The sequence below is a fragment of the Triturus cristatus genome, chromosome 12 (genome assembly GCF_964204655.1).
Source record: "Triturus cristatus chromosome 12, aTriCri1.1, whole genome shotgun sequence".
NCBI classification, from domain to species: Eukaryota; Metazoa; Chordata; class Amphibia; order Caudata; family Salamandridae; genus Triturus; species Triturus cristatus.
Genome location: NC_140595.1, coordinates 535,393,042 through 535,418,608, shown reverse-complemented (window position 1 = coordinate 535,418,608; position 25,567 = coordinate 535,393,042). Strand labels below are relative to the sequence as shown.

Here is a 25,567-nt window from a genome sequence, read left to right as displayed (position 1 = left end):
GACCAATTTGAAGTTTGATGACCAAAAACCAACACTTCGGTTTTATCCGTGTTGGTTTTAAGAGAGTTGTCCTTCATCAGTAAAGGAGTAAACGTGTACTTGCTGTGGAACTTCTCTTCCACACTTCTGTGCTCTTTTTGGGGTGGAGCCAGCGCTTGCTTACAAAGCAAGATGTGCAATTCCCAATAGAACTGCAAACAATTTTTTTTTTTGATAATCAAATTTTTATTGTTTTTAAACACACAAAACAATTCAGCAAGTACACGGAAATCATTGGTTTGAATTCATTCTTAAAAGCAGTGCAACCCACCATCAAGACCCCTTTAATACGTGCACATAAAGGAGAGGGGACCGGGTCAACCAGGCCCCTCCACATTGCCCAGCCACTTCCCCCACACTCTACGATATTTCTTGGTGCACCCCTTGGCCATGTAAAGAGTCTTCTCCTGAGTCGCGCACCAGTTCACCCCTCTGCGCCACCCCCCCAGGTCGGGCGGATCGGGGCTTTTCCAGGCCGCTGCTATGTCCCGCTTGGCCACCATCATAGCAGTATTAAAGAATAACTTTTCGTTTCTGGACCCGTCCAGCCCATCCGTGATCCCCAACAATGAGTGACGTGGGTCATGAGGAACCTCCCAGCCCAATACCTCTGTTAGCTCCACCTCAATAGATCCCCAGAAGTGCTCCAGGCGGGGGCACAACCAAACCATATGGAGGAAGTCATCCGGGGCATGAGAGCATCGCATGCATGCCACATATGGGCGTAAGCCCGCTCGATAGAGGCGCAGGGGAGTGAGATATGCAGCATGTAGATAGTAGAGTTGAATCAGCTTGAGTTTGGCAGAGACGGTAACTGTTCTAGGGGCCATGAGGGCATCACGCCAATCCACCTCATCAAGGGGGCCCACTCATTCCACCCATTGAGCCCTCAACTTATCTAATGAGGCGGGGGTGTTATTAACTAGGGTGCGGTAAATGCGGGAGACCCCTCCCTTACCCAAGTTGCCCATCATCGTCTGGGCCTCAGAGGGGCTATATTCGGGGAGCCTTGTCATCCGCAATGTGCATACGGAGGGCGTGTCTCAGTTGCAAATATTTATAGAATTGGGACAAATGTAGGGAATAGCGGGTTTGGAGCTCCTGGAAGGTCAGCATATGGCCCCTAGCCCATACGTCCCCTAGCTGTGAGACGCCAATAATGTCCCAAGTTTTAAACCCCTGTAGTCTGCTAACCTGCCGGAGCCAAGCCCTGTGCCAGAGGGTAGTACACTGGGTCAGTCTACCTGTCCATCCAGTGTGTCTCAGCGAGGCCCGCCAGGCTAATAGCACGGAGCGCGTCACGTCAGGCAATCGGGATGAAATGGGTCCTCCGTACATCATGGCCTGTGTGTTAGCTAGACCAAGTTCGCTCAGTTCAAGCCTGTAGGCTGGGTCAGACCAGCCCCCATTGAACCAGTCGTGGACTACCAAGAGGCATACCGCCAAGAAATACAGGTACAAGTGCGTCATCCCCATACCCCCATCATAGGAGGGAATCCGGCAAACCGGCAAAGCCACGCGGGCCCTTCCTCGATTCCAGAGAAATTTGGTAATTGGACTGTCTAGCTCCCGGAACCAAGTCCTGGGGAAACAGAAAGGGTTGTTCTGTAGGACGTAAAGGAATCTGGGGAGGATCATCATTTTACACAGGGCCACCCTCCCCAGGGGGTTTAAAGGCAGCGCCTTCCATTTATGGAGGTCTTCCTTGGCCCTCCGGACCAACGGCGCCATGTTGAGGGTCCAGCCCAGCTCGGGAAGGAGGATAATCCATATCCCTAAGTATTTAATGGATTGACGCCGAAGTGGTCTGGTGGACTGCCAAAGAACTGCAAACTATTTAACGTGCAGTACAAGCACTTGTCTATGACTGCTGTTAGGCTGATAGGGTTGTACCAGCATACCTGATAGAGACTTCTAGCTGCAGATTCCAAACTTTTGCATGAGCAGTACCCCTTGCGTGCACCGCTTGGTGGCTCAATTTAGCTCCGCATATCATTGGCGCCGTTAGCGTTTGTTATTACGTCGCGGTCACCTATATAGGTGCCACCCAGGTGTGCAGACATTGGTTCATTTCTTTCCGCACCAGTTAAGCGCCGATCTGGGAAGAGCTGCATCTCTGTCACTTTTCGGCAGGTTTCTTTTGACATTTTTGTCAACCAAAACTAGAAAGTGAAGAGATATGTAATCCCCAGGTATACAGGAATCTGAGTCGCGGTGGAGGTATCTGTTCTTTGTTCTGAATCCAACCACAAGAGTGACTAGGACCCAAAAAATTAAGAGAAGGCACTGTAGGAACTCTACATTAATTGTTTGAGCAGGTTATGTAACAGAATTAGAAACTGTACAGTAGGGCCTCCCTGTTTTTAGTCTTGAAATTTTTTTAAATGCTTGTTTATTGCATAAAATGTAATGTGATTCCAATTTTATATTTTGTTTTATGAATTACTTCTGTCGGACATTGAAGGAACAGTTCTATAGTGCTTGGGGTGTTTCTGATTTGCCACATTGTAAATACAATATTTTGGTTGTTTTTATACCCCTTGGGGGATTATTGAAAATCAGCTTGTACTGATTGTGATATATGATATTTTAATGTCAATCTCGAGTTTTTATGTAATGAATAAAATCTTTTTTTGATATCACATCTTTGGATCTGGTGGAATTTTACGAACATAGGAAGTGTTAGTCAAATCCCTGAAAATAGGGAATACACTATGTGAGTATATCTGGAGTGGTGTGTTCTTTGTGTATTCCTGTATACCTGGGGATTATATATCTCTTCACTATTAAGTAGTGCCCTGGTTGTGAGGGGCATCCTCTATTCTTTACCCACAACCAAAACTAGAAAGACTGGGTTTAAACTGATTGGTGCCTGTCACCACGCCATGTTGGTAACGGACCCCCACCTCATCTATCTTTGGTGTCTCAAGCACGGCCACGACTCGAAGTTGTGCTCAGATTGTCGGGCCAGGCTCTGAATGCCTTGTGGGAGCGGGCTATGAAGCTCCTTGCGGCCTGGCAGTTGACACCATCCAGCAAGACTCCACAGAGATCCCGGTCAAGATCGAAGAAGAGGAAGTCGCAGGCCCCTCCCAGAGCCCTAAGTTTTCTCCCTCCTACTCAAGGACTTCGGGACACTGAGGAAGAGGCACAAGAAAAAAGGAGAAGTCCAATTGGACTTCATCTTCGCCTCGACTGTTGTCGGTCGACGAACGAGGTAAGGAGCACCGGCTCTCTAGGCATGGTTCTGCGAAGCCGTGGCCAGGGTAGACTCCGTGTCGCCCTTCATTTAAAAGAATTTAATGAGATCATGCGCCACGTTTTTGAGCGGGCCAACCCCATTGGTGAGCCTTTGTGTCCCTTTGGGCTCAGAGGGGACCCCATCGGATTCAAAGCCGTCTGGCGCCGGTTGAGTCTCACGGATCCGATTCCAGATCCGGGCCGCCACCGGTCAAGCAAACGCCATCTTCCCCGGCGTTGGACCTGAAGTCAGTGCCTTGGGTGCCGCCGGCGCCCACAGGCAGTGTCAGCCCCATACTTATCCCAGATGACTCGGAGTCGGATCAACATCGATCAACGCCGACTCCGGCATGGTAGAACCCAGAGGATCTATGTTATGCCTGTTCATTTTCAGGACTTTTCAGGCATGGGAGAGGACCTGGAGGGGTCTATGGACCCTTAAGAACACCAGGATGTGATTGTGGAGCAGATGGACTGGTATGAGGAACTTGGGGAGGCCAGTGAACTGAACTCATCCACAGATACTGACATGCTTTCTCCTTCAACTGTGGCTACAGAGGTAGGGGCTTCTTATGCCATGGTGGTAAGGAGGCCAGCTGAGGTCTTTGGACGGGGGTTGCCCTCTGTGCAAGTCGGGGCTAATCTCCTGACCGAAGTGCTTCAGCCTGGGGCTTCCACCTCTGAACCACTATTGCCTTTTAATGAGGCAGTTACTGATGTCCTACTCGGCACGTTGTCCAAGCCTAGCGCAGGGGCTCCTGTGAATTCTACAATTGCAATCTGCCATCGCCCGGCTCCGGGTGACCCAAAGTTCCTCAGCCAGCACCCCAACCATGAGAGCTTAGCGGTTCAGGCTTCTACTTCTCATGGCACATTCCCTTCCACCCCTAGGATAGGTAATCCAAGAGGCTGGAAACCCTTGGGAAGAAGAGTTTTTCTTCTGCCAGCCAGGCATTGCGGTTGGTGAATAATGCATGCTTATTGGGCCGTCTCTCCCACTCCCTTTGGAAGAACGTTGCGCAAATGCTGCCAAAAGTCCCGGCGGAGGCCCTTGCCGTACTCTCTCAGGCAGTGAAGGATGGAAGAGATGCAAAAATATTCACCATTAGATGTGGCCTTGACATGACTGACTCGCTGGGCATAGTGGTTTCATCGATGGTGGCCTTCTGGCGCCACGCTTGGCTGAGAAGATTTGCCTTCTCGGGCCATGTTCAGGCTAATTTGATGGACATGCCTTATGACGGATCTGGTCTCTTTGGAGAGAAGGCGGACTCGGCATTGGATTGCTTCAAGGACTCTCATGCTACGGCTAGATGCTTGGGCCTCTCCGTAACACCACATGGCCAGTCTAGCTTTCACCGCTTTTGTTGCAACGGAAGGGACTGCCAGGCGCACCAACCGTATGCCAGCCACAATCCCGCGCAGACTTCCTAAGTTCTGCGAAGACGTGGACTCGGCTCATTCTGACCTCGGATTGGACCCAGAAGTCGTCTGCCATCCAGCCCTCAGCATCCTCAGCCTCCAAGTATTCCCAGTCTGGCTCTGCAAGACCATGCTACTCTGGTTGGAGGCAGAAACTATCATCAGCTCCTCCACTGGAGGTCCATATCATCGGACAAATAAGTCTTGCAAATCTTTCAGGAGGGCTATTCTCTGCCTTTCCGTTCTTTTCCTCCTCCTACTCCGCCACTTCAGGGACAGCTGGCGGAGGATCATTTAACTTTACTCCATTAGGAAGTTACAGCTCTCCTGGCCAAGTGGGCTATAGAGGGTACCGGTTTCAGGAGTAGGCAGTGATTGCTATTCCTGCTACTTTCTGATTCCAAAGAAGAACAAAGGATTGCAGCCCATTTTAGATCTTTGGACCGTCAATCTCTTCCTCAAAAAGGATAAGTTCAAGATGCTCACGTTGGCTCAGGTTTTGTCTGCCCTAGACCAAGGAGACTGTCTAGTAATGTTGGTCCTGCAGGATGCGTATTTTCACATCCCCATCCTGCCAGGCCAGACGTTACCTGTATTTCAAGGTAGGCCACGAGCACTTTCAGATCACCGTGCTACCTTTTAGCCTTACCAGTGCCCCTTGGGTGTTCACCATGGTGATAGCGGTGGTTGCAGCTCATCTGTGCAGGTTAGGCATTTCAGGCTTCCCCTACCTTGATGACTGACTGTTGAAGCCCTTGCCCCAGACTATCGTCTCCCACCTTCAGACTACAGCGGACCTCCTGCATTTGCTGGGGTTCTCTATAAGCGTGTCGATATCGCAACAGACTCCTCCTCAGATGCTCCCTTTCATCAGGGCTGTTCTGGACACAGTGCAGTTTTGGGCTTCTCCTCCCCAGCGATGTTTTTTGTCACAAGTGGAGATCAGGGCTGCTGTACGCCTTTCTACCCATACCTCTTCTGCCCAGGGTTCTCAAGGGATCAAGAATGACCTGGCCAAAGTCATTCTTGTGGCTCCGGACTGGGAAAGGAGAGTTTGGTATCCAAAGCTTCTGAAAATGAGCATCGATCCTCCGATCAGGCTGCCCCTTCGGGAGGATCTTCTATCGCAGAAGCAGGGGAGGGTCCTCCACCCTAACCTGTCATCTCTCCGCCTCCATGCAACCACGGCATTTGCTTGGGGTATCCCAGTCCTGGATATCTGCCAGGCCGCAACATGAACATCTTTGCACATGTTTGCCAAACACTACTTCCTGGACAGTCCGGTATGCAGGGACGGGCATTTTGCCTGTTTGACTCTGTAGGACTTCTTAGTATAGTTAACTTGCCCACAGCCCACTGCCTGGATGGTATGGCTTGGGTATCTATTCAAAGGCAAGAAGGAATCTGCAGCTAGAAGTCTCTATCAGATGAACATGTTACTTACCTTCGGTAACGCTTTATCTGGTAGAGACAATATCTAGGTGCCTATTCCTTACAAACCCACCCATGCCACCCCGCTCTGTGGACTTATTGGCTAGGGTTGTTCTCTTTATCAGGGCCCTAGTTATGACACACAGTCAATTCAGTCACTTCATGACTCTGTGCTCCTGGCTTGGAAATGTGAAAAGTACTGACATCTGCACGCCTGAGTGGCACCTATATAGGTGACCGCGCCATCATAAGCAACGCTAACGAGGCCAACGATGTCACGTGGAGTCGAATAAAGCCACCATCTGGCGTGCACCAGGGGTACCTCTCATGCAAAAGTTTCTAGATCCAGCCTGACGTCTGGGTAATTCAAAGGTAAGAAATCTGTAGCTAGATATTGTCTCTACCAGCTAATGTGTTACCAAAGGTAAGTAACTTGTCCTTCTCTACACTGATGACATACTTTCAATGGGAGTAAAGTAAATTACCTTTTTTCAGTTTGGAAAAAGCTGGCCTTTCTAGGCTGCACTGCAATACATTTAATGACACTGTGTTGGTAATTCACAAACGTTTTGGCTCATTTTAATCGGATACGTTACTGCCATACTTTCAGTATGATTGGTTCATCACCTTCAAGCAAAACTTTATCAATTCCCATCGGCACGTTTTAGTTCTTGGCCATAGTACTGCATTACTTTCCACAAATTAGTACTAAAACTTCTCGAAAGCTGCCACTTTCCACGATGCAATCCTTGTCTGTCCTGCTGTATGGAGAAGAGCAGCAACTGCATGCTCTATTCCTTTTTAAGCATTGATTGACTGTTTTTCTTAATTTAATGTTGATTGACTGGTGTCAAACGAACCAATGCATGATGATATTTGCTTAAATCTCACCACTTGTTCAATTATTGAATGTTTATGCATGATACGCCTAACCATGCCTACCACACACTCACTGCAGGGTGAACTCCGCCCACAGGCCCATGCTACATCATTGTTTCACTGTATGTTCTGTAGGCGCAGACGATGGACGCAAGATTTCCTGTGTGGGTGGGAAGTGCATTTCTGTTTGTACAGTCGACATCGCAGAAGATTGACCTGTCAAATCTTTATATGAACTACAAGCAAAAGCCTCAAGTATTCAAGGCCCTTAAGGTAGCCCTATCAGGTAAGTGATGTCACAATTCATTTCATACCCAGACAGTATTTTCTTTATTGTACCACTTTATTTTATTTACTCATAACTGTGAATACACAAGTCAAATTGCTTGAATAGCAGCGTTTTATTTTAAAAAATAGTTGCTCTTCTTTCATTTTTTAGGTCTCGCCTAGGCAGCGCGCATTTGCTGCTCTAGGAGTGACCTTTAGCCATTGGTCTGCTCCTTTTCCCCACACTTGTGCTTGTATCCACCTTGCAGGAGCGAGCAGCATCGTGTGTGGTAATTGACAACATATGTCTCTTGCGCCGCCGCTGCTGCTCGCTCCCGCAAGGCGCATGGCAGCACAAGCACGAGTGCTTGTCCATCACGCTTTTTTTCATGAACTTTCACGCGTGCGCTTGTTTCTAGCCGGCTCGGGCGTTTGGAAACAGCGGCGCGCGCCGGGGCAATTTGTTTATACTTGTTCCTTTCTGAGGAGAGCCTAGTAGCTAACTGGCCACTTATTTCCACATCTCACAAACGTTCCACTTAACCCCATCCATCTCTTCCCTCCCCTGCACCAAAAGAAGACCTATCTTTACCTGTGGTCACTGGCACCGGAATAGCCTCTTTGGTGCTGTTGGCTGCCAAGCGCCACCAGGCCAGTATTCACGTTACTTCAACTTCGCTACACGGAAGTGATGAAGGCAGTGACGTCATAGAGTGTCTACGCTCCAGCAGGCTTAGGACTGTAATAACTGGGCCTCAGAAACTGTCACCTCAGTACGCTCTCATAGAAAGTGTGCGCCTTTTTATTTTCCATACAGTGCGCTCCGGGGCTTAGTTCCAACTTCTTCCGATGACTGGGGAAGCTACGCAAGAGGGCACTGAAAGTGCTTCTGTGCCTGCCTGCGTCCTCAGATCAAAGGCATATACGGAGGTGAGGGATGGCCGACTTGTGGCCAATGAGTGAAGCCTTCTCCTCGCTAATATACTCAAACTGCTTCTGAATGCCGTCTTTCACAAGTGCATTATAAACAAGCATTGGTTACACACACAGCCCACTTAAATATGTGGTAGAAATATGTTGAATTCCAAAAGCAAGAAAAAAGGGGTTGAAGTTAATGATCCCACACACACAGTTATGGGACCAGCAATGCACAATTTCTTTAGACACATGGTTCAGAATGTTATGTTTTTTCTTGATAAGTTTTGGCAGAACAAAACTGCTGAAATTTATCTGGGGGAAAAGGTCTGGAAAAAAAAGCAAAACTGGCAGTGCATTAAAAACCGATTAGGTATGTTCTGCCTCACTTTTCTGTAAATTTGGACTAGGAGGCATTAACCACCTCTGGTAAATACCTCACCCTGAGTTAACGGTATTTTTCACTTTTAGTAAATAGCCCACCCTATTCCGACAAAGTTGCAATGAGGGCCACAGTACTTACCAAGACGTCAAAACCGATTTTGGTAACCAGGTCACATTTTAGCAATTGATTGCTGCGCAACTGAAAGATGCCTGTTAATTGTAAGTAATGTAGCACTGTGCTGAAATCTGCAATGACCGCATGCTTCAGAATAGATGCTGCTTTTGTATAAATTGATTTAATCCGAAGAAGGGAGATCATTGTATCTCAGTGGAGATGCAAACAAATAACGTTTCTCACACTTCTGCGTGAGACTAGCCAGTTGATGGTGTATTTATTTTCAAATTCTGTAATTCCGCTCCAAGACTTGTTAGTTCACGATTCCGTCACATAGTACAGCCAATTCTTATTTGAATTAGTGCAGTCGTATGTACTGTCGTTTTCAGTTCGTAGAACCCAACAGCCAACACGTGTTTCATGAATGGTAAATTGCCAAATGACTATCCACCCGCTGCTGCCACACTGCACCACACAGCATGGTAGGACCTTTCTCTTGCTCCCACTGTCACTGTACCTGCAGCAACTCAAACTCGCTATCACACACTTACCCGGACTCCCATGTCACCCTCTCACAACCTCAACTCACCAAACACCACATCTGAACTTCAGTGAGGACTCACATGTATGCTCCTCAACACCCACTCACTCAACAAAACACACTATTGAAATGAGGGCCCCCCCTCAGCAACAGCACACCAGACCCCCTCTTCCTAAGGGACATTGCTGTGGCCGTCCCAGCAGGATAGAAATATTATACGCTAGAACCGTCTTCACAAACCCGGCGGAGGACTCCCCATTATTTCTAAAGACCCGCCCCCCCCCCCCAAATACACTACTACCACAGACCTGGTCACCCCTTTCTTGGAACACATGCATTTCAATTTACAAACAAATGGTTGCCCAAACCTGAAGGGCATACTGGCTTACCGGCCACCTGGTCCACAAGGCAACTTCAGCAACCTCATCTCAGACTTCATTGCCCCCCCCCCCCCATCACCATCAACTCAAAGGACTTCCTACTTCTCGGTGATCTCAACTTCCACCTGGAAGACCCCTCTGACCACTGCTCCACCAACCTCCTTGAAAGTCTATACAACCTAGGACTTTCCCAGATTGTCTCGTACGCCACATACAATGTAGGACACATGTTAGACGCAATCTTTGCCTCCGGCCACCGCATCAGCTTCATCTCTGCCTCTCCACTCACGTGGACTGACCTCTGCATCATCCATTTCAAAATCTTCATGCCACGAGCCAAAGCTCCCATCAATATCAACGAACCCTGCTGGACTTATAACAGAATAATGGAAACCTAGTTGCGCAGCACACTTGAAACTAACCAACCCAGCACCACGACCAAGCTAGCTGAGGACATCACCAACTTCAACCAGTGGCCCTTTAACTGCGCTGAAGCTTTGGCATCCATCAAAACCCACAAACACTGCAGAACCAACAAACAGCCCTACTGGTATACAGAATAACTCTGGGACTCCAAAAGATACTGCAAACAGCTGGAAAGGAAATGGAGAGCCAACAACAACGCCAATGCCAGAGCAACCTACAAGACTGCCCTCAGGCACTACTACCACCTCCTGAGAGACGCCAAGAGAACATCCCTCAAAAATCAGATCAAAGCCGGCTCCAATAGCAGCAAAGAGATTTTTGCCATCAACTAGGAATTCACCACCCCAGAAGCGTCCGCCAACTCCATCGCACCTGTTCAGCAACTCTTCGTCAACCTCACAAACTACTCCAACAGCAAAATGTAAAAGATCAGTGATAACTTCGAAAAACATAGGAAACCTGAGAACATCATCAGCAAGCTGCACACTAACCATTCGGTTGGACACCTTACCAACTGGAGAACAATTATCAAGGAAGATACCACTTCTATAAGGAAAATGGTCCACTCCAGGGCCCTCACGGACTCATGTCCACATCACATTTACAACCTAGGAAGACCAGTGACCTGTAAATTCCTCCCTCACATTATCAACTCCTCCATAGAGTCCGCAATGGTACCTGGGGACAAAAAGCATGCTGCAGTCACTTCCCTCCTCAAGAAACCGTCAGCAGACCCAAACAAACTGAGCAACTTCTTCAAAATCTCACGACTACCATACCCAGCTAATATGATAGAGAAGGCAATCAGCCAGCAACTCACCAACCCCTGAGAACTCCAAAACCTTTTTCAACCACTCCCAATCTGGCTTCCGAAGCAGCCACAGTACGTAGACCGCACTCAGAGTCGCCAGAGATGAGATGCGCACCCTCCTAGATCGAGGAGAAACTACCATCATACTGCTGGACCTCTCAGCTGCGTTCAACACCGTGTCATACCCCAGCCTCATGAAAAGACTACACGCAAAAGGCATCCAAGGTCTAGCCCTCGATTAGGTACAGGGAGAACAAATGGAGGCAGAATCTCTTCCTACACATCAGAGCCCAAGGACATGATCGGCGGAGGATCATCTCTCAGCCCCACTCTATTCAACATGTACATTACACCACTTGCTAACGTCATTAGATCTCACAGCATCGCCATCATCTCATACACCGATGACACCCACCTCATCCTCTCCATGTCAGACAAGTCCCCCATGATCCGGTACAACTTCACCAAATGCATGAAGTGCATAGCAGAATGGATAAAAACCAACTGCAAAAAACTCAGCTTGAACAAGACAGAAGTGCTGATATTCGAGAATAATAACTCCACCCTTCGACTCCACCTGGTGGCCATCTGAGCTTAGCCCAATACTATCACTCTCTAACACGCACAAATCCTGGGAATCTTAGACGATAAACTCAACATGGCCTCACAGTTTAGCTCCTCATGCTTCCACATACTGTGCATCCTCAGAAAAATCTTGAAGAGGATCCCCCAGAACACCAGGCGTACCGTCACTCAAGCCCTAGTTACCAGTAAAGTAGACTACGACAACACACTCTATGCTGGAAACTCAAACCATCTGATCCCCTCACTCCAGGCCATCCAGACAGGCACAGTCGGACTCATCTTGGACCACCACGGCGCATCCACATCACCCCTCACCTCAATAACTCCACTGCCCACAGATACACAAATGCTGCCAATTCAAACTCCTCACACATGCACACAAGGCAGTGCACATCATAGGATCAGCTTACCTCGGTGCTGTCTCCACTTCCATCATCTCACCAGAGCCCTACGCTCTGCCTCATTCTCTCTCTCTCGCACACACACCTCACATTTGTAAAAGCAGAATAGGAGTCCTAATCTTCTCCTACCTCGCACCCAAAACTTGGAATGACCTCCCTCTACGTCTTCCCTCTACGTCTTCCCTCTACGTCTTCCCTCTACGTCTTCCCTCTACGTCTTCCCTCTACGTCTTCCCTCTACGTCTCCCCTCTACGTCTCCCCTCTACGTCTCCCCTCTACGTCTCCCCTCTACGTCTCCCCTCTACGTCTCCCCTCTACGTCTCCCCTCTACGTCTCCCCTCTACGTCTCCCCTCTACGTCTCCCCTCTACGTCTCCCCTCTACGTCTCCCCTCTACGTCTCCCCTCTACGTCTCCCCTCTACGTCTCCCCTCTACGTCTCCCCTCTACGTCTCCCCTCTACCTCTCCCCTCTACCTCTCCCCTCTACGTCTCCCCTCTACCTCTCCCCTTTACCTCTCCCCTCTACCTCTTCCCTCTACCTCTTCCCTCTACCTCTTCCCTCTACCTCTTCCCTCTACCTCTTCCCTCTACGTCTTCCCTCCATAAGAGCCTCCTCCTCACTTCCGGAATTCCACCAGAAGCTGAATACCTGGCTTTTCAACTAACACCCAGCAGATGACCTACACACCTGCTCCAGTGCCTGGATACCCTTCGGGTAATAAGCTGCACTTTACAAATCCAAATAACATAACCGGTCACATCGCAAACGAGAATATCCATGTCGATAGGGGTTCTAATATATCCCACCGCTGTTGGACACCCTTTTTAATGACCTGTATCAATGAGGCGAACTAGACTTCTGGTTTCAGTCATAAAAATACATTTTCTCCCAAGTCGGAAACTCTGGGCCCAAGTATACCTTTATATGCTTTGACCTAGCTGCCTCCTTGAGCATGAGGTTTAGTGTCCCTTCTATACTGCTATATCAGTATCATATTGCTACACTGAAACTCAATAGTCAGGAGGGGTGGTGTTACTACATACCCGTACCTTTGATCCCAATTCTCTGTTACACAGATTTTTCATTGAGTCAGCTGAACAGAGGCTTCGGGGAATGAATGAGCCAACATTAGAGGATTTTTTTGATAAGGGGCAGCCAAGCTAGTTAATCTCATGTCAACAGTTGTGGCTGCTCCCACATAATGAGCCATTTAGAAACGTGCTGGTAATTCATTGGGTGACCCAAAGAGAGAACAAAATCTAAGCCTCTAGAGGCTTGACATCGATCGAGTCTCTCTTACATGAACACCACACTAGAAGGGGCCTTTGTATATTATAAAGATAATAAAGCAATCAACATCAAACAGCCAAACCCTAATAGATAGCCAGATGTGAAATGGGATTAGAAATACAAATCCTGGAAGATTTATTTCTTTTTTTCTTTTCTTTTTCCACAACAAGTTTTTATTGTCAACAGCCACAGCAGGCCTGGCGATGCCAGGTTCCCAAACAATGTAGTATACATAATTGCAAAAGAGATGTTGACTTTTTGATGTCGATCAAACAAATGAAAAAGAAAAACAAGAAAACCTAGTATTCCAACATAGAACTGTTGCGTCATCAAATCATGGAATATTGATGGCTAATCATATAGCCTGGGGCAGCTAAAGGAGAATAGCTATAACATTCGTTTACTTTGCTACTTAACCCCAGTTCATGTACATGCAATATTTGGCTTTGATGAGCTCTGAAGGGGGTGTGGAGAAAGAGGTGGTCAGGCATAAATCATGCAAACATTTTGGAAAAGCATACTAGAATAAATCAGAATCATAATAAAGATCTGTCTGAAGCTGGAACCTCAGACCTTGCTGTTTGGCAACAACAGGGAGGGCTCTGAATACCCACTGAACAATATGACTAGGAAACTTCTCACACATACGCTATTGGCTGCAAGGCTCACCATAGAATACTTCTGGAAACTTCGCAGCTCCCTCCGCTTAAAATGTGGTGGTCTAAGCTGTGGTCAGTTTACGCCATGGAAAAATGAACAGCATTTGTAGAAGACGGAATGAGAAAATTTGAAAAAATATTGGCCCACTTCTGCACCCACACCAAAATTCAGGCCGACAAAGGGAGAGTCTGGGGCACATGTGAACGGCGCTGCAAAGATCGGGCATTTGTTTTCAGAGTTCACTCTCTGAAACTGAAATATCCAACTATAGGGAAATCAAATAATTGAGTGGAAAACAGTAGCCTAATAGCAGAATCTCAAAACAAGCATTGGCATAGCCAATAGGTCTCGCTTTTGGGACCTTATAAGTGTTTAGCCATGCAACAGTTGCATAACTAAATACTTATAAGGTCCCAAAAGCGAGACATATTGGCTATGCAAAGCGGCCGCGAAAGTGAAAGTAATCGCGGTAAAGCGCACGCGCACATGCACTGTAGCTCTAGGCTGGCCTGGTTGCACTTTTTGGAGCCCTCTCAATAAGTCTCGACAGACCAGCGCATGCGCTGGGTCAGGCGAGACCTAAAAATTGTCAACACTTGCAGGATTGATGACATGATGAATACAGATGTAATGTGCATCTATTGCCAGAGAATGCAATTTTTGTATAAAGAAATATGTAATGTCTCTGTAATTGAAAAACTCTAAAGTTGTGGGTGGGCAAAGATAGCGGATTGCCCTACACTCCTTGTGGCTTCAACCTGACCTCTCCAGGTCTGGTACTCAGACCTACTCCACCTGCTGTACAGGCACTACATGCAACTCCGCCAGAGGAAAGGCTACCCTTTCATAGAGAGTCAGCACACAGCATCCTTCCCTACCATTGCTTAGCTTCGGCACATTGGCCTTAGAAATTTGTACTTTCAACAAGTAGACCTTCCTTGGAGTACTGGGGGTCTTGCGAGCTCTCCCTGTGTAAAGTCTGTGCAGTCTCTCATGACTGGTCCCTCCTGTCCTCTTGTGTGCATGAATTGGGGGGAAGGGGGCACTTGGGTACATGAGAGCAGGGGTATACCTAGGTTTGGCCCACCCTCTACATCCATTCTAGAGTGAAGTGCATGCCAAGTTTTAAATTCACATCTGCTGACTGGAGCCAGAAGGCTCCTTGATGTTCACCACACTGAACCAAGTCAATTACTGCATATCTGGCAGTGTGCAGATAGAGACAACTCTTCAAGACTGTAGGCAAAGCTGTGGCAAATAGCTGCACATGTACACCAGAGATGAGCTGCCTACCCAGCCCCTACACTCTTGATCATGCTCTCTGGGAGAGGCTAGAGCCCAGCAATATCACCTGACATTTGCCACACATTCCTCATATAAGAGTTACAGTTCTGCTGCAGTCTGGTTTCCTTGGGGCCATCTTTGAATATGAGTGGACTGTTGTTTTCAGGTCGACCCTGCTGTTTTAGATTTAAGACTCCCCCCTGGCCTATTCATTCTTCACCTCCTGCAACTCTAGCTGAGCACCCCTAGTGCTGGTGCACATATTGCTTTACCTGTGATCACCGCCAAAAGGCCCATGTGCCTTTACCCACATTGTTGCCTCTGTGACCAGCGCAACAGATCTGCCAGTGACTCGGACCTTAGTGTGAGGACCCGCATTGGTCCTGGACATATAAAAGCACCCTTGATTCAGCCCAAGGCAAGAGGACTCGTGTAAACCTCTGGTGTAGCCATGGCCTCCAGCGACTTTTGTTCCAGCAGTGGCCGGCCATGATGAAAGTCAAGGGGCTTCTGCTGCAGCTGCTCCTTTGTCAAACCCCATGCTGTACATTTCAGTCACTGTCCCCTGCACTGCACAAGTGAGGAGAGGCCTGTATCAACACAGACGATCGCAGGCAGTGCAGCCACTCTCAACATAAAGACCACAAATGCATCCCCATTACCAAGGACTGAGTTGTCTATCTGACCGTTTCACTGCAACACATTGAGGCATGTAAAATAATGGCTGTAGCACGTAGGCTCTTCACTCGCTGCAACTGTCTTGTCATCTACACTGCATGCAAGTCTTCAAGACACCAAGATAGTTATTGATGTACATACTAGAAATGCAATTTATGCTATAACATTCCTGAAGTTACGGAGCATATTTTCATAACAAGCATTGGCAAAGCCAATAGGTTGCGCCTGTGGGACCTACTAGCTTTTCACAATGCTTTTTGGAGCAAAAAAGCACAAAAGCCACAAAGATGCGGCCACTGTTGGGAGGTGAGCGTCATTCTATAGGCGCAAGCTTACCACACGATGAGAGCTCCATTTACTTTTATTTTTGATTGGGATTGAGATGCCACTGAGATTGGTCAATAAAAAACAAAAAGAGACATTTTAAGTGCTCAAAAGTAATTTCCTGCCTCCCCCTCCAAGATTGATATATATATAATGGCATGTGTGGCTGTAGATACACATGCTTAACATAAGTCTGCCATCTAGTGTTAGGCTCGGAAGTGTGCACGTTGTTTTCCTTTGAAGAAGTCTTTGGAGACGCGAGTTACAGTGAGTCCTCCTCTTGCTTGTAGTGCACATGGTCATCGATTCCATTGTTAGATTGGGTTTTTTCCGCCGTCAGGTACAGTTGTGTGCTGCACTGCTCCGGTCAACACCATCATTAGTTTCTTTTTCTAACACCGTTGGTATTGTTTCAATCAAGATTCAATCTCTTACTTAGACAAAAACTATTTTAACGTAAATTTTCGTGGGGGGGTACTCGATTCTAACGCGCCCTTCATAGCAGAAATTCTCTTATACATTTTTCTTACAAAACGACCAAAAGGTGATTGAACGGACACCTTTTAAATGTTGTCCTTCCTGTCATTCCAAATTTCCGCATACAGACTTACACAAGTTGTGTAATTTCTGCCTATCTCCTGATTATCGGGAACAAACCTGTGAGACCTGCAAATCATTCAGGTCAAAAAACTCTACAGGATCGTAAAGCCAGAAGACTGCAAATGTATCGACTCGGCATCGACGGAACACCTGACATTTTCGGTTTGGAGGAACCAGAAACCGAAATGGAGGCACAACCATCGGCTGTATATGAGGGTCATTTCTCCCCAGAACCGAGCTCTGATTCGGATGCAGAACAAGATACCATTACATCAGGGCAACAAACAGTGAGTAAATTGCCCCATCCACTTCCAACCAAACAACAAACGTTACAAAAGTCTGCGGTTGGTCCTCCACTGCCTTCGGGCCATGGTTGACACTGTCCGGCTGATTCCAAAAGGTCTGGCCTCGGATCAGCTCCGAAAAAACAGCCTCCTCTCCGCAGTCCGAAACAGTCCACTTCAGAATCCACAGTCTCTGCACGAAACAATCGAAAGCAGACTCGTCCACATCTTCGTAACTGAAACCCCAAATACGAAAAAAAGCTCCGACTCCCTTTGAAACCAAAACAATCGGCTCCAAAAACTGCAGGAAACAAACTTAATTTGGTAGCCCAAAAAGCAAACGGTTGTGAATACCCCACAGACTGTCCAACCAGCATTTGAGAAATTACATCAGCAACTGGATTCTCAACAGAAACACTTAATGATCCACCCTGATACAGGAAAAATACTCAACAGGCCCCCTCGGGAGCATGCACATTCTGCAAAGAGACAATAGACATTTCAACAAAAACCAGGTAGAAATAGGATAAAGCTGCCAGTCCACTTCACTTTAGCTCTCCTCCACTACAAAATATCCAAACTCCATCACAAAACTCCCCAGTTCATGAACACATACATTCACCAGAGGAATCATCACATTCTTTTATAGGTGATTGGTATGGGAGGGACAATGATCAACAGTCAATACCCCAACAGGATGATTGGGATACATTTGACACAGATCCGGATCTTTATCCATCTAAACCCTCCCCAGCTGATAATACCACTACCTATCATGATCTGATCAGTAGGGAAGCTAGTTTCCATAAGGTACCATTACGTCTTAGGAAATCGAGGATGATTTTTTATTTGAAACTCTTTCCTGTACGCAAAGATCTACACAGTATCTTCCCATGTTAAAAGGAATGCTCAGACATACTACTGTTATATTCAATGACCCTGACAGATCTAGAATTATCACCCCTAGAGTTGATAAAAAAATAAAAGTCTTCCCCAGCAGACCCTACTTTTATTAGGAGTCAGCTTACACCTGACTCTTTAGTAGTGGCTACTGCTCACAAAAGAGCAAACTCTCAGGCAACTGGTGAAGCTCCACCACCAGACAACGAGAACAAACGTATAGGTGCAGCAGGAAAAAGGGTGGCAGCACAATCCTCCAATAATTGGAGAATTGCAAATTTTATAGGTCTGTTCTCAAGGAATGAAAGGGCACACTGGGACCAAATGGAGGAAATTTTACAACATCCCCCAAAAGAACATAAAAAAGGGCATACCAAATTGCATCAGGGATCAAACTCATTTCAAATACAAACATAAGATGTACCCGTGATGCTGCTGATACAGCGGCTAGAGGAATAAGCACCAACTTTATACTAAGGAGACATGCCTTGTTGAGAGTATCTGGTTTTGAACCAGAAATACCACAAAATTTAGTAGGTCTTCCCTCTGATGGAGATCATCTTTTTCGACCACAGGTGGATACTCTCCTAGAAATTTTGTAAAAACACAATGAAACTGCTAAATTACTGGGAGTCCTACAAACACAATCTCAAAAGGGCATTTTTCTTCGCTCCTCATATCACGGAGGATCAAAAACAACCTACACTAACACATCCACCTCCTATAATAAAACACAACATCAAATAACTTCTCCTAGAGGATATTATAGGGGGTCCTATAGAGGAAACAATAATAGAGACAGAAGTAAAGTAGGTTTTAACAATAACACTACCTCCACCAACACCAAGGCTTGACTCACCTATCATTCCCCCTGATCACACAACACCTGTCGGGGGAAGACTACAATACTTCCTTTCTGCATGGGTAAATATCACATCTGTTCAATGGGTGTTGGATATTAGCCACATGTAAATATCACAATTTAGGAAAGTTATAATTACTCGTGGACCTAAATGATATATGTCAGTAACATGTAATGCAACCTCTATTTAGTGGTATCAAAATTATTGTTCATTATTTTTACAGATAAATTATACTAACTGTACACATTAAAATAGAAGAGAAAGAAAAGCGTCTAATCCTCTATATTCAAAATAACAATGTGTATTGCTAATAAAGATTTCAGAATCCATTCTTATATTAGCCCAAATGCATTTTCACACAATGTCAATGATAAACATTTTTTAAATGAAGTTATTTACAATAATTCAATTTGTATCAAAACATATAGTTAGAAAATCATCACCTCATTATATACAGAGGACATTCATTTCTGCCATGGCTCTTGGAAATCTGTGTCCTACGCGAGTTTCAGCTGTACGCCTTCATCAGGAAGCCATGTATATAAACAGGGATTGCTGAGAGGTTTTCCGTGGCCACGCCCCCTTTCTTCACTGCTCTGCAAATGCTCTTCCTGGCGCATTACTAGTTGGGGGGATAAAGTCTCCGTTGCTCTCGAGGGTCCTTGGGGGCCAACTACCCCTCCTGCTCCCTCTAGTAAGTCCCACACAGCTGGATTGCTAAGAGGTTGTTAGAGGCCACGCCCCCTATCTCCACCACTCAGCAAACACGCCTCCTGGTGCACTACTGGTTGGGGGAAGAAGTCCACTTTAGCCCTCAGGAGGTAAGCGAACTTCATCCCCCAACCAGCAGCGCACTAGGAAGTGCATTTGCAGAGCTGTGGAGAAAGGGTGGGGGGCCTCTGGCGGCTCACCGAATTTTAAAAAAGTTAAAGGCCCGGGGAGGTGGTGGTCCCGGGGGTTGGAAGGGCCGCGCAATACCCTGCATTTATTTTGAATAAATCCCCGGGTAGGAAGCGGTTCAAGGGCCTTGGGTGGGGGGGGTGGGGGGGTCCACACAACCCCCTCCTCCATTATTGAGAGTTAAAGCCCTGGGAAGGTGGTGGTACCCGAGCGCACCATATTTATTTTGAGTAAAGCCTCGAGGAGGTGGTGGGCCCTGGGGCTACAGGGGGGATCCCGCTGCCCCCCTGAATTATTTAACCTTCAAGTCTCAGAGAGGTGGCGGCCCCCCGCTTCTATTACAGATGAAGCCCTGGGGAGGCGATTGTCCCCAGGGCTGTGTGGAAGGCCATAAGGTCCTCCCCGCATCAGTTTACTTGATTGCCCCGGGGAGGTGGCAGTCCCCGGAGCATGGGGGGTGCTGCATCGGCACCCCCCACATTATTATAAAACATGCCCCCGGGATTTGTCCACCCGAGGGTTTAATGAAAAAGATGCGCGGGAGCGATCTCTGTGGCCCATCCCCCTCACCATATCTGGGGGAGTGAGGGTATCCCTACCCTGCCCTCATTTCATAATTTTTTTACTTTTTTTATGGCTGCCAATACTTCCTGGTTGAAGTGTTGGCTGGCAATCAGATTTTAGTAGGGTCCGTGAGTCCACTGCAAGGACTCGTGTCCCCAGATATCTATACTTTTAAGTTAAATATCTCAAAAACTATGTCACGGGGCCACTACTGGGGGCACGGCTACGGACAAACAAGCCGAAGGGATTCCTGATTGTTCCTTTACGCCCTGGCCACAGGACTCGTACGGGCCCTTTAACTCCACCAGAGAATCCCTTGGGGAGGAGCCGACGGTCTGCACGTCAGAAGCCGCCGTCCAATCAGAGACCCCGAGCCCTCGTAAGAAGAACCCGGAAGAAGAGGAGAACGCGAAAGCCGGAGGAAGTAAGGAGAGCCGAGCGAAGGAGACGGAGCAGGAGCGAGAGAGCAGTGAAGGACGAGAGACGACTGAAGGAGAGTGCGGAGTCCGAGAGACGGCGCCGACGGAGCCAGGAGGCCAACGGATACGCTACTCGCCCCGCCACGTTCCTGGAGGAGCGTGGCTGGGAAAGGTACGTGATCGTATCTTGAGCCTGTCACAAGCACGGGGAGGGACGGGTTGAATAGGACGTGGGAGGTCACGGGAATACGGGGAGCCTGAGTGTTGGGGATTCTTTTTCTGTGGGTCAACTACACTCACCCCCCTCCAGCCTTCTGTGCCTAGGTTCACCTCCTTATCTCGTCTGAGTTATATGAGTCACGGCAGTTGGTGGTAGTCCCGGTGATCCCTCACAACCCTTCCCCCCCCCCTCAAAGCGCCCTTGGTCCCTGCAACCCTACTTACCTTTGTGTCCCTGTGTATCTCTTCCCTGGGTCACGGAGGGACGAGGAGACGGTCCCTACGGCAGAACCGGACGGAGAGAAGGTCTCTACAGAGGAACCCTTGATCCGAACTTCGACACCTCGAGAAACATACATCGTCCAGAACACTACCGACAAAAGACAAGAAAGGCGTTGTTAAACCAATAAAGCCCGATTCTTCACCTCCTAAGTGAGTTCCTGTGTTTGTATACTAGGAGAACCACCTCCCCCACCATATCGTCCCTCACAAGTTGCGAGCCAGATAGGAGCCTTGTGGAATCAGCATCCGAAACAGGATGGAGGCCATCATCCACCAGATGAAGGAGGGCCAGGCGAAACTCGAGTGGGCAGTGGAGAAATCCTCCAGTCAGGCGGAGGCGGATCGTGCCATCTTTACATCAGCGATACAAAACCAAGCGGACAGTCTAATAAAACTAGCAGAGGGACATGCCCAACTCCTGATCGCCCTGGGTCAGGGAAGAGCGAGCAACCCCCCTGGAACCGTAGTCCCTCTCCAGAAATACGTACCTGGAGATGACCCCTTGGCATTCTTCTTGAATTTTGAAAGAGCCGCGAGGGCCAGCGCCTGGCCGGCTGAGCGGTGGCCCTTTTACCTCGCGCCCCTCCTAACGGGAGAAGCCCAAGCAGCCTACCAGACAATTAACCAAGATGGGACATCCACCTATACGGCGGTGAAACAATACGTGCTAGATCGCTTAGGTGTGGATGACGAGACACACCGCCTGAAGTTCAGACAAGAGCGAGGAGCCACGGGTGACCTGCCAAAAACCTTGTTCTTCAAGTTAAAGGGAGCTGCTGATCTCTGGCTCAAACCTCATGAGGGCAATATGAACGAGGTCATGAATAAAATATATTTGGAACAATTCCTGGAGGCCCTCCCCTATGCCACTTAACGGTGGTTAAAACAACATGCCGGTCTGACCTTAGAACAGGCTATTGAAATGGCGACGGCTTACTCCAGGGCCCAGGGTCGACCACCCCTTAAAGAATCCGAGAAACACGTCCGCGCCCCCAATTCCGACGAGACTTGAAAGGAAGACCCCCTCCAGAGGGAAACTGACCTCGTCTTCCCCGTCCCGAGAATCCCCCTTACACCTCCCCCCAGTGTTATGACTGTGGAGAGTGGGGCCATATAGCACGGTTCTGTCGTAAGAAAAGGGAGAAAGACGGCGAACCCATGGACATCAGCTATGCACCCCGCTCTGTCCTATTCGCCCAGGAGACAGGCCCCATATTTTATGTAAGTGTGACTCTTAATGGCAGGAGGGTAAGGGCTCTTCTTGACTCGGGATGCAGGCACTCTGTCATAAAGCGGGAATTGGTAGCTCCTTCTTGGCTAATACCAGTGAAGACAGTACACATTCGATGCATACATGGGGACGTAAGGGAGTACCCATTGGCTAGGATCACCCTAGGGATCGACAATCGTATACAGTCAGACGTAGTGGTGGGGGTGGTAGACGATCTCCCCGAGTTACTAATTATAGGGATTGACACTCCGTCCTTTACCCCCCTCTTACAAGCTGCGATAAACCCCACTAAATATAACGTGTGTCTCACCCCTGAACCCTGGGCTAGAGATAATCACTTTCGGCTGGCCCAGTTAAACGATGCCAGTCTCACACACGCTTGGCAGAAAGCGCGAGATCAATCAAATGCTGGGACTCGTACCTATCCTTCATTCACAGAACGAAACGGACTCCTCTACTGTCTAGCGAAACCCGACGCCGTTCCCCAACTGTTGGTTCCCGCTGGATTCAGGGACCAAATTCTCTTTTTTGCCCACGCTCATCTGTTAGCAGGGCATTCCGGAGCGGAAAAAACGGGTCAAGCCATTCTACAACATTTCTTTTGGCCGGGGGTGTACGCTCAGATACAGAAATATTGCCAGGAGTGCCAAATCTGCCAGAGACGCAATCCCTATGTTCCCCCTCCAGTTCCATTAAATCCCTTACCCATCATTGGGACCCCATTCGACCGCCTAGGTATGGACCTAATAGGACCCCTGCCCAAGTCGGCTAAGGGTCACTAGTATGCACTGGTATTGATTGACTATGCCACCAGGTACCCAGAGGCATTCCCACTTCGTGCCGCAACTTCCAGTGCCATCGCACAACGACTCGTGGAAGTCTTCTCCCGCATGGGGTTTCCACGAGAGATCATCACTGATCAAGGTACCCCATTCGTGTCCCGGTTAATGAGGCAGGTCTGTGACCAGTTGCACATTAAACATATCACCACATCTGTGTATCACCCCCAGACAGATGGACTAGTCGAACGATACAACGGTAGTCTTAAGCTTACCTTGAAGAAGCTTCTGTCTGGGGACGGACGGCACTGGGACCAGTTGCTCCCCTTGGCCCTCTTTGTACTCCGTAGTCAGAAACAATCCAGTTTAGGGACTTGCTCTTTTGAGTTATTGTTCGGGCGTAAGCCCCGAACCTTACTCGAGATTACCAAGGACAGTTGGGAACGAGAGGGGTTACAAGAGGCCGAATCCTTACTGGATTATACACAACAGTTACAAAACCGCCTCCATAAATTGCGAACATTGGCCCACACAGAGTTGTCGGCGGCACAGGTCAAACAGAAAACATTCTATGACCGAGGTACGAAGTGGAGGGAGTTAGATGTAGGCGACTGGGCACTGATACTGTTACCCTCCTCCACACACAAGTTAAAAAAAGAATGGCAAGGACCTTTCAAAATTACAAGAAAGATAGGGAAAACGACATATATTCTGCAGCTGAGGGGAAAGAGGACCCAGATGTTCCACATTAACTTACTGAAGAAGTGGTTGGGACCCCCTCCTTCTGGGGTTCATGCGGTCTCCATAATCACATCTCCCTCTCATACTGCTCTAGAGACCCCTGTCAATCCTGACCTCACCGCCACCCAAACCAGAGAGATACGGTCCCTGCTTATGGACTTCTCAGATGTATTTTGTGATCAACCAGGCAGGACCCAACTAGCCGAGCATTCCATCACCACTCCCCCGGGGGTTGTGGTGAAACAAAAGCCTTACCGGATCCCTGAGGCTCGACGAGCCGCCTTTCAGGAGGAAGTCTCCAGGATGTTGAGATCGGGGGTTATCGTGCCCTCACATAGTAATTGGTGTTCCCCCGTGGTGCTGGTACCCAAACCAGATGGCAGCATCCGGTTTTGTATTGACTTCCGCGCTGTGAACAAGGTATCCAAGCAGGATGCCTATCCTCTTCCCCGGGTGGATGAACTCATAGAACGCCTTGGTGAGGCCCGATACATTACCACCATCGACCTCACCAAAGGTTACTGGCAGATCCCTTTGGCCCCCGCAGATCAGGAAAAAACAGCGTTCTCCACCCCTTCCGGCCACTATCACTTCACAGTCCTTCCCTTTGGGTTGCATGGGGCCCCACACACCTCACCCAGGTTACACGCCCCTTCAGATCAAGAAGCCTCTGCGTTTCAAGCCCTGAAAGATGCTATAACTACCTCCCCTGTACTAGTGACCCCGGACTTCAGCAAAACCTTTATCCTGCAGACAGACGCCTCAGGTATTGGGATCGGGGCGGTTCTCTCTCAACAAGACCCCGACGGTCACGAACGCCCCCTTCTTTTTCTCAGTAGGAAGTTGTTTCCTAGGGAGCAGGCTTACTCCACTATAGAAAAAGAGTGCCTTGCGGTCAAGTGGGGGGGTTGAGAAACTCCGGTATTATTTAGAAGGCAGACCCTTTGTCCTTTACACGGACCATGCTCCCCTCACCTGGCTACAAAGGAATCATGGTCACAATGACAGGATCCTCCGCTGGTTCCTTGGCCTCCAACCCTATCAGATAGACATCCGACATCGGAAAGGGGTGAACCAGGGTAATGCTGACTTTCTTTCTCGGTTCCCTTGTTCCCCCGATCGGGGCACACCAGGGGGAGGGAATTGTCACGGGGCCACTACTGGGGGCACGGCTACGGACAAACAAGCCGAAGGGATTCCTGATTGTTCCTTTACGCCCTGGCCACAGGACTCGTACGGGCCCTTTAACTCCACCAGAGAATCCCTTGGGGAGGAGCCGACAGTCTGCACGTCAGAAGCCGCCGTCCAATCAGAGACCCCGAGCCCTCGTAAGAAGAACCCGGAAGAAGAGGAGAACGCGAAAGCCGGAGGAAGTAAGGAGAGCCGAGCGAAGGAGACGGAGCAGGAGCGAGAGAGCAGTGGAGGACGAGAGACGAATGAAGGAGAGTGCGGAGTCCGAGAGACGGCGCCGACGGAGCCAGGAGGCCAACGGATACGCTACTCGCCCCGCCACGTTCCTGGAGGAGCGTGGCTGGGAAAGGTACGTGATCGTATCTTGAGCCTGTCACAAGCACGGGGAGGGACGGGTTGAATAGGACGTGGGAGGTCACAGGAATACGGGGAGCCTGAGTGTTGGGGATTCTTTTTCTGTGGGTCAACTACACTCACCCCCCTCCAGCCTTCTGTGCCTAGGTTCACCTCCTTATCTCGT

General features: G+C 48.5%; 1 protein-coding gene across 1 annotated transcript in view; it reads left to right on the top strand.

The window, feature by feature from the left end:
- TRADD (TNFRSF1A associated via death domain) overlaps positions 1 to 25,567 on the top strand; it is a 138,847-nt gene that overhangs the window by 77,352 nt on the left and 35,928 nt on the right. The window contains exon 3 of the mRNA XM_085638244.1: positions 7,147 to 7,297. Within this exon, the coding sequence (XP_085494370.1) occupies positions 7,147 to 7,297 (151 nt within the window). The remainder of the gene's footprint in view (positions 1 to 7,146; positions 7,298 to 25,567) is intronic.